General features: G+C 40.2%; 1 protein-coding gene across 2 annotated transcripts in view; it reads left to right on the forward strand.

The window, feature by feature from the left end:
• Positions 1-10356, forward strand: part of LOC149262918 (putative galactinol--sucrose galactosyltransferase 2) — a 38680-nt gene extending 28324 nt beyond the window's left edge. The window contains exons 13-14 of one of the 2 annotated variants that reach the window (XM_089425416.1): positions 9816-9904; positions 10006-10356. In XM_089425416.1, the coding sequence (XP_089281542.1) occupies positions 9816-9904; positions 10006-10302 (386 nt within the window). In that variant the 3' untranslated portion in view covers positions 10303-10356. Of the gene's footprint in view, positions 1-6165; positions 9905-10005 lie in introns of those variants that run through there. The other variant, XM_089425417.1, reaches the window with a different exon arrangement.
• The last annotated feature ends 273 nt before the right edge of the window (positions 10357-10629 follow it).

Below are 10629 nucleotides of genomic sequence, written 5' to 3' on the forward strand. Positions count from 1 at the left end.
AGCTCACTAAAGACATAACCAGACTGTTTCACAAGAGGCCATGCTAATAGCAATGTACTCTGCCTTGCCGGTGCTCAAAGCCACAGACTTCTGCTTCCTGCTCATCCAGGATATCGAAGCAGATCCCAAGGAGAAACAACACTCGGAAGTGCTCTTATAGTCCACCACATTGCCTGCCCAATCAGCGTCAATATATCCAAGTAGTCTCATATTTCCGGCAGTGTATCTTAACCCATAAGTAATTGTTCCACGAAGATATCTTAGCAGATTCTTGGCACCAATCCAATGTATGTGGTGAGGTTCAACCATGTGTTGACTCAACGTGTTGACTGCAAAGCATATATCTAGATGGGAGTTCACTAGTCAATGCTCCGACGAGTTGACGATACTCGGTGGTATTTCGTAAAACAGGTCCAACAACACTACCGCTTAACTTCTTGAATTCAAGCTCCATTGGGGTGGTTACGGGCTTGCAGTCCACCATGCTGAATCTCTCCAATATCTTCACCACATATTTTCTGTGAGATAGGAAAATATCCCCTGGTTTCTGCTAGACTTCCAGTCCTAGGAAATAGTGCAAAAGTTTAGGTCTTTCGTCTCGAACTCAGAAGCCATCTCCCTCTTACATTCGTGAATGAGAAGGTTTGCACCTGTTAGAAAGAGGTCATCAACATATAGCACTAGTATGAGAGGCTTGTCATCTATAACCTTAAAGTAAAGGTTGGGGTCAGCTTCACTCCTAGTGAATCCCAACTTCATCAGGTCGCTATCGATCCTCTCATGCCATGCTCGGGGTGCTTGCTTTAGCCCATAGAGGGCCTTCTTCAACCTGCACACATGAGATTCTCGATCATGAATCTCAAATCCTTCGGGTTGCTCCACATAGACCTCTTCTTTGATCGAACCATGTAAGAACACAGTCTTGACATCCATCTGACGTAGGTTCCATCCTTGCGAAGCAGCAAGGGCTATGATCGAGCGGATGGTGGTCTAACGGGCAACAGGGGAAAATATCTCGTTGTAGTCTATACCTTCCTTTTGGGAGAAGCCATGAGCGACAAAACGAGCCTTGTACTTTTTCGCACTTCCATCAATTGCATGCTTTATCTTGTAAAGCCATTTTGAAATGACAACTGTCTTGCCCTGGGGTCTGGGGACTACATCCCAAAGATCGTTCTTCATAATAGACTCATATTCTTTGGTCGTAGCATCCTTCCATGCTTGATGGCATTTGTGAATGATGAAGGCTCATTTTGGATGATTGTGCTCATGATGGTCAGGTATCCCTGATATCTGTTTGGTTTCTTACTTTCACGAAAGGTTCCTCGGGGTGCTGTGTGTCCTTCAGCATCATCAAGTGTCCCCCTAAGCCATGAAGGCCTCTTCCTTGAAGAGGAGGGCTCAGGCGAAGGAGGATCAATAGGATCCAGGGGTTCTTCCACATCGGGCATTGTCTCCTCTTCTTTTTCTTTTAGTTCCCCGGTGTCAGCTCCTTGAGTGCTCCTCAACGTAGGAAGATTGTTCACCTTGCTAAGGGCCATCTCTTCGTCAAAGGTGACATCATGACTAATCTCGACTTCCCTTCGACCAGCTACATAGATTCTATAGCCCTTAGTATTTTCACTATAACCCACAAAGATTCCTTTCTTTCCAGATGCACCCAATTTATTCCTTTTTTCTTTCGGCACATGAAAATATATCGGGCTTCCAAAAATTCTAAAATGAGATACCTCAGGTTTCTTACCGGTGAACATTTCTTCAGGAGTTTTGGAACCCAATGCTTGATGAGGGCATCGATTTTGTACATATACAACGATGTTCGCTGCTTCGGCCCATAGAAACTTCGGAAGTCTTTGATCATGGAGCATAGCACGAACAACTTCCACAATCGTACGATTCTTCCTTTCTGCCACACCATTCTGCTAAGGAGTATAGGGTGTAGTGGTCTCCCTCTTAATGCTAGCCTCTTTGCAAAAGTCATGAAACTCATTGGATTCATATTCAGTCCCATTATCAGTCCTTAGAATCTTGATCTTCTTTTCGGTTTGATTCTCGATCAAGGCTTTGAAGTGTTGAAACCAGGAGAACACTTCATCCTTCTTTTTTCAACAAATATATCCAAGTCTTGCGAGAATAATCATCTGTAAAAGTGAGATAATATAAATATCCTCCCAAAGAGTTCACAGGCATCATATCGGATATGTCTAAGTGAACCAACTGCAATATATCAGAGGTCTTGCTTTGGCTTGAGGGGAATGGTCCCTTTTTGAGCTTTCTTTCTGCACATCCTGGACATACACCTTCTTGCTCTAATTTGAACTCGGGCATCCCAGTTACCATTTTTCTTACATCAGGTAGAGCTTTATAATGAAGGTGAGAAAACCTCCGATGCCATAATTCGGACTGAAGAGATGTATCACAAGTCCTGACGCCCAACGGACTTCCTCCGACTTGATATAATGAATCAACTCGAAACCCAAGAGTAAAAGCATCTTTAAAGTTCTTTTTTCATACACATACCTTGCCATCACTGAAAGCCACCTTGTAGCCTTTGTCTTCCATTGCCGAAACGGATACCAGGTTCTTTTTGAGATTAGGTACTTCATACCTGGAATTTCTTGCCTTCTTGAATGGTTGTCCTCTTCCTTGATTTCCGGCACTTCTTTTACCTCTGCCATTTGATTTGCCATTCCTTTAATTGCTTTGAGAGGGATTTTGATCATCGTCCCGGAGTGAATCCTTTTTATCAGGGCACTCCCTTGCATAATGACCCGTTTTATTGCAATTGTAACATCGTCCTTTTCTTCCACCCTTTGATCCAGCGTTTCTTTTGAATTTAGCCCCGGAATTGTTTTTTCAGTGTATCGTAGATTTCCTTGGAGGTGTTTAGCGCAGAGACATAGGCCACTAAGTGTTTGTCAATAGAATCCCGGATGATCTTCTTTGCTTTGACTTCTCCCTTGGTCCATTTGTTCCTAGCAGCAGCGGATGCATTTGATGGAGGCTCAACAATTCCACCTCTCACATGGTCCAACACTTCCTGTTCTTCTAATGTTAGATCGAGAGACATCTTCCGTTCGTGATAGTCAGAGTTCTCACGGAGTTTGTCTTTAGCAGGAAAGTGTGTTGAGGACCCCATGATTTCTTTCAGATAGCCTTGCCAACCTTCTCTTTGGTGATTGCTCTTGCTCTTGCTTGGGCTTTGTCTTCACCTTAGCTCTGATACCATGTTAAATTAGGGTATGTTCTATGCTTAGAGCAGTTTACTTATCTTTCTTATTATTATCCACAGATTAGCAATCACATGTACATTAAGTAAAGTGCAGATAGAACATTTAAACGATCAACAAAAAACAAGCCAAGAAAAGAGACACAAGATGTGGCGGCTAGCCAGGGACAAACCCCAATATGGGGAAACCCTTTGATCAAATCTTCTTTTATCTTCAATAATTTAGCATAAAGAAATAGTACAAAGATCTAATTTATATCAGCAGCAGCAAACCCTAGATCAGAACTCGTTGGGTGCTCCCACCGAACGCCCAACTCGCCAAGTCTCCATCGGCGAGTTGTTCACCATGCACCAATCCAAGATTTCGCCGTGTACCAGTCCAAGACTTTGCTGCGCATCAGTGCAAGACTTCGTCGTCCACCAGTCCAAGGCTTCGCCGTGCACCAGTCCAAGACTTCGCAGTGCACCAGTGCAAGGCTTCACCGCACACCAATCCAAGACTTCGCCGCGCATTAGTCCAAGACTTCGTCATGCATCAGTCCAAGATTTTGCCGTGCACCAGTACAAGATTTCGCCGTGCACCAATCCAAGATTTCAAACGACCTGTTTTGGCTCACGTGTGAGAGAGAGAGTCTTTCTGCGTAGGAGAGAGAAGAGACTCTTTTTCTGCAGAGGAGAGAGAGAGATATGATGAGAAATGAGTGACCAAATGAGGAGTCATCTTGTATTTATATCCAAATGTTGAAGGTGAATAGATGTGTCTGTTAAGCGTTTGAGCCTACATAAGTTGTTGGCCGACTTTGATAATTTGTCAATAATCAAAATAAATTCATATCTCCAAAAATACTTATTGGAATTGGATGATCTTTAGATCAATCCTACACCGGATGATCTTTAGATCAATCCTACACCTCTCGACAAGAGGAATCTAAGAAAAATATTATCAGCCATGAATAAGGTGACCCACATGGAGTTTGGCCCTAGTTGCCAATTTTAACAATAACGAATTTTTAGACTACAAGAAATGCCCAATCTTCTTAACTAAATGGACACAAAAGAACATTATGTATAACATTCTAAATGTGGTAATAACATTATAGGTTTGTTTTATGATTCACACCCAAGTGTCTAGTAGAGTTAATCTCTTATAAGCTAAGTCATTTGACACGGGGATTCAGGATTCGTAGGATACGAAGATTTGAGAGTTGGATTCGGACATGTTGACCCCCCGGAACAAGACACATATGATTCGTTATATATATATATATATATATATATATATGTATATTAAAAACTAGATATTTCTTACACAAATTCTCATTAATGATACAAATTCATTGATTTCAAACATAGATCATCTAGATGTTAGTTTTATTGTTTACAAAGTAAGTTAGTAATAGTAACATTATAGCAATTAGCATGCATACTACATACCAAATTCAAATACATCAACATGTCACATAAAATGATAAATCATGATTCATAAATGAAAGACAACTTACAGTTACAAGATAGTAAGATAAAGACACTGACAACTGTAGTTTTCTCATTAAGTCATCAAATCAAAATGTGTTACATAGGTAGTGCAATGGCAATGCCGCAATGGCAAATAGAAATAGAAAATATAAAACAACTATAGGTATACAAGCCTCAAGGCAATAGGTAGCTGGAGCCCATGACTCATGAGTCAACAATCCTCATAGTCATCATCAGAATCAGCATCAATGTCCTCATCATCATGGTCACCATTGCTCTCCTCTGCATCGTCCTCCTCCCCTGTATCCATAGTCGCCTCTGCATCTGCTGGTGTGGAGGATGACCCCTCGAAAATATCACCGTCATCAAATCTAACAAGCTCTAGCACTGGATCATTGAGATCCATGTTGGCCAATGCCAACTCAACATTGTTGTCTAGACCCATATCATCAGGAAAGACATCCCACATCTTTATCTTTCCCCTCAACCACTCTTCCCTCTGTCTGTAACTAAGACAAAGGTTGGTGTGCACATACACCATTGTCTCTGCCCTAGACTGCTCAAGCCCATAGTTTTAAAAACCGTTCCGGTCTGACCGGTTACCGGCCTAACCGGCCGGTTGGGAGGCTCACCGGTCAGAACCGGTGAAAAAACCCGGTTAGAAGCCTCATTTGCCCAGAAAATAGACCTAACCGGTAAAAACCGGCCGGTTTAGGTCAAAACCGGCCGGTTTATTGCTAACCGGCCGGTTTTGTCCTAAACCGGCCGGTTTATGGACGAGTCAATCAAGATAGTCAATGCTGGTCAGAAATGTGGGGCCAACTTGTCTTCTACGAGGCTGACTTGGCCAAAGTCATAAATATTAAGTTTCTCCATTAATTTGCTAACGAAATTCTGACCGAAGCTGCCAATCTTCAACAAGATTGACAGTTCTATGATCTGACTGATCATATTCTTGTGAAATCAACCTCTTGATACATGTCTTTTATTCCAAGCCTTGAAATTTTTTAAGAATGATGCCAAAGCAAAATCTTTAATATTGATTAAGGTCACTGTGGGTAAATCAAGCCATGATGCATACCTTTCATTTGCAGACTTATAATTTTGTTAGACTCATTTATGGCTGTGAGTTATGAGATGCTGAGCTACCCATCATTGTAATGTCTTTTGCATGGAGATCTTAGAGTCCTTCAAACTATGAAATGATTTGTATTTCAAAAAAGCACAAAATAAATCTCAAAGAGAAATGAGGTACTTGACACTGTTGACAGTGCAATTCAAAATCTGTTTGTAAACTTCACGACGGGCCTTCTTTAATATGTTTTGGACTTTGATTTCTGGCTTTGTTTCAATGATCTTTTTGTAGGTCTGCATTCTCATGACTAATTCATTACTTCTTTCCTGTATAATAAATTTTTGTCATGCATCTTCGCTTTGTGATTGAACCTTTTATTCCACAGGTTGCTGGCGTCAGTCCATCAACAAGGTGTCATCAATATGTTTTAAATATCTTGATCAAGTTCTGCTAGAAAATATCTGCAACAAGGCCTAGATTAGGCCCTTTTAGGAGAGTTCAGATTACACAACAATATTACAGAGATCTGGCTTTGAACTTCTTTCACGACTCAGTCTCAAACACATAGGTAACTCAGACCTTACTCTGACTTGTGCTGAGGCATCCTCAGACTCTGAACCAGATGATGTCTATGTAGCTCCTGATGATGATCCTGTGTCTAGTAGTGGTGATGGACTTGATGATTGATCATGTGTACACTGTAGACTTGTAGTAGGCCAATGGCCTCATAGCTTGCAGCATTGTTTTTGGACTTTATAGGCCATTTAGAGCCTCATTTCTTATGTATTTTGCTATTTTGTCGATGATATGTATTGCACTCGGTGCCATTTTGATATATTCACCTTTGCATGGTATATAAATGAGCAAACTTTGCATATTTTGTCTCTATTGGCTTGGAATCATGGTTTTACATCTTAAAAATAGTTTTGTTTCATTAAAAATTAATTATTTAATGTATTTTTTAAAAACCGGTTCGTTTAGACCAAACCAGTCCCGGTTAGACCGGTTCCGGTCGGTAAACCGGTTAGCTAGGTGGACCGGTTCGGTCACCGGTTCCGGTTTTAAAAACACTGCTCAAGCCTGCTCCTCTTCACACTATACAAATTCCCATATGTGCTCCAATTTCTCTCGCAACAAGAGGATGAAGTCACCTGAGAGAGGAGCCCCATGGCTAACTGTTGAAGAGGAGGGCTTGTCGCCCCATGATTTGCCACCAAGAATAGGGCTTCTTAGCCCCCTGTCTCTAATCACATCATATCATGCAAATCGACCAGTACCAGTGGAAAACTCTACAAAGGCATCCTCCAGCTCATCAAGGGATGCTCTATCCTAGAAAACTCGCTTGAATGCATCTTTCCTCTCCTGTGAGATTTCACCATCCATGTGAGGAGGAAATTTCTGGGAAGGTTCACCATTCAGCCACTCATGGCTGTAGTATTTTGGGTTCAATGAGTGAGCCAAACAATGTAAAGGTGTGCAATTCTTGTCCCATTTGCTGACAAGAATATCCTGTATAGTACCACAGAAGGCCTTTGGTGATGTCTCATACTCGGGGCACTCACTCTGTAGAATAATGCTTCTCACAGACTCAATCATGGAATTCCATCCCTCATAAACCTCTCCTAGGATGGGTTTGTTTGTATCTGCAAATCGAAGCAAAGAAATGATAGGGTCCATGATTTGAATAATTAGATCTACCCTTTCCCGCCAAGCATCATCTAGCACTGTGTCCTTCACTCTTTTAGAGGCTACTTGATCTGTCTTTCTCCAAAAAGACCAAAACTCAGAAATAACCATGGCCCCAAGAGCAGTCTTGACCTCCCTCGACCTCTTCAACATCATGAATGAAGAGACAAACTGTGTATTAGCAATCTTCAACAATGACGGATTGCTGTACTCCTTGTAAATAGTGAGGGCATTTGTATGATTTTGCACAAAGTTACGGATATGTCGTGCATCCTCAATAATGTTACCAATCCAAAGCACATTAGAAGCAATGGATTTCAGGCTAAGTTCAATGAATGGGCAATGCAAAGTGTCCAAAACACTTGTGGATATTTAGCTTCCACAATCATGCCAACAACTTTGCAAACATGTGCATTATCTTTAATGATTTGCACACAAGAAACAACACCTACATCTTCAATAACTTCAATAAATAACTCACCCATAAATTCTACATCCTTGTATTTTCCAAGTGTATCCACTGTTTTTAAGAAAACTGGACCATTCAAGGGAGACACCATGAAGTTGATGATTGGGTGTCATGCTGGATCTGTCCATCCATCAGAAACAATGTTAACCCCAGATGTTGGCCATGATGCTACAATAGGCTCAAGCATTTTTTGCACCTCTTTTTTTGCCTTCGTCAACAATGTGGTTCTAAGCTTATCTGAACCAAGACGCACATACCATGATGGAGACCTGTGAGTTAGAGCTCGACACATCTCAATAAATAGAGGTGAGCGTGCAACATTAAATGATATGAAGTTTTGATAGAAAAAAAAACAACGGTGAGATCAAGCTCTTCCCGTTTCTCTTTTGGAAAAATCTTGTCCAATGGACCAAGTGTAATTGCTCTTCTTTTTGCTTCTTGTCCTTCAATAGAACTCTCAAATGGAAATTTGGTGGTGCCTTTCCTCAAAAATGGAAGGGGGTCTTCATTCTTGGTTTTTCTTGATTTTGCAGCCACATTTTCCATACCAACAGTGAACTCCTTTTCCATTTTTTTCCTCTTTCGTAAAGGAACAACTTTACAAGCTCCAATTCCACAACTTGGTAAAGCCAACAAATGGCCTTTCACACGGTGATATGTGCTTTTGAAAGAAATGTGGCAAAAGTTGCATCTCCATTGCACATTGCCTCCCCCCTTCCCCATGGTGCTTGTTCCATCCTCTCTTGTGACATATCTCCACAAGATATTTTTCAGTGCTGTTTTTAGGTCCTCCTCCTTCAACATTACTTGCAGCAGACTCTGATGATATTGGGGGAGGAGGGGCATCTTCAATGGAAACATTCTTCCCCTTCCTTTGTCCCCCAATCGCTGCGTTTGATTGAGCCATGAACACTGTAAAAAAAAAAAAAAAACATGCACAAATTTGTAAAAAAAATCATATACAAACTACCATAATAGAAATGCAAAAAAATAGAGATGAAATGCACTTACCTGGTGCTTGAATCTCCTTGCCGAATGCTCCACACCCTTAGCTCCTTGCTCCAAACCCTTAGCTCCTTGCCCACAACTCAATGTATGCAAAACTGAAAGAGAGAAATGGTAAAACGCTTAAAGAACAATGCCTTTTTTATGCCCGTGGGTTTCATTTTTTGGGGATTCGAATCCCAAAATCGGGACCCGTTGTGTCTCAAGGGGACACGACGCGTCCCCTTTTGGGATTCAAATCCCCAACAAATTGTGTCCGATTCGTGAGATTTGGACATGTGGCCTCTTTTCAGCGAATCCGGTTTCTTAGCTTATAAGTTAAAACATGTCAATTCAGAGTTATAGAATCCAAGTTTCTTCACCTTCTTTGAAATGCATGTTAAGAATGTAAAATAGAAAGGTTTTACGTCTCTCATGTGCATTTGGATGCCTTTCTCAATTTCCTCCGTTTCAGTAAACTTCATGATGACACTTGCACATTATTATTTTAAGAAGCTGGAGTCGTAAAATAATATCAATTGGTAATCAATACAAACAACGAGGATTCATTCTAAAATTTAGCGACTATGACTACCCATGAAGCTTTTGTTGTTCTTTTGTAGTTTATTATCAATCCATAAAGTTGAATTTTCTCATATTCTCATCCATGGTTTTAGTAAAGTGTTAATTATTGACGTCGCTATAATGATTATAGCATAAATAATTGCATGCAATGTTTGCGGTTATTTCCATTTTAGATAAATTTATCGTTCAAATTAAATGATGGGATAGTATGATTGATTTGTGAAAGATCATGCATTCAATAAAAGGCAGGCTTGATTTATTTGTGAAATATCACGCATTTACTGAAAGGTTTAATTCTTTATCCCTTGCAGGAAGTCTGGTACGACTCTCAAAAAGAGGATCTTTAACCGTATCATTGAAGGTTTTAGAATATGAAGTTTATACAATTACTCCAATAAAGGTTGGACCTTCTCCTTCCTTATTTAGACTTTGTACGATTTGAAAGCAAATTACACATGAGTTAGTTTCTTGACATATAAGTTGATATCACTAATCGTGCAGGAGTACAATGATAGCATTAGCTTTGCTCCCTTGGGACTCATTGACATGTATAATGCTGGAGCTGCAATTCAGAGTGTTGAATATGCTGACAATAACAAAGGCGGCTCAGTGAAGATGCAAATGAGAGGATGGGGAAGATTTGGAGCCTATACCTCCCAAAAACCGAACATGTGTCTTGTCAATATGAAAGAAGCACTACTTTCTTACGATAGGGGTAACTGCTTGTTGACATTTACCATTCCATTTATTGCCAGCATGGATGAAGTGTTTACCCATCAAGTCAAAATTGAATTCTAATAACTAATCAATCTATTGAACAAATGCTACACAGTAGCTTGTCCTCCTTGCTGCTTTTACTAAGCAGCAAAAAATGCAAATGTGATGTTTATCATTATTTGTAAAGCTATGAATTTTACATTTTACATAATAAGTATTAGATATTAGATATTTTACTAAGAGAATATTGTATATGTTCCAATTAGCAAAGCACATATCTACTTAGCATAGTTTGTTTGCAAAATACACACAAATACTAATAACTTATGATTCTAGGTCATGATGCTACAAATTCATTTTGTTTTTTTTAAAAGTGTGATTCAAGCTCTAAAAAATGAGTGCTTTATG

This window comes from Pinus tabuliformis, chromosome 6 (assembly GCF_031772625.1).
Source record: "Pinus tabuliformis cultivar Carrire ecotype Pingquan chromosome 6, CPIR1, whole genome shotgun sequence".
NCBI classification, from domain to species: domain Eukaryota; kingdom Viridiplantae; phylum Streptophyta; class Pinopsida; order Pinales; family Pinaceae; genus Pinus; species Pinus tabuliformis.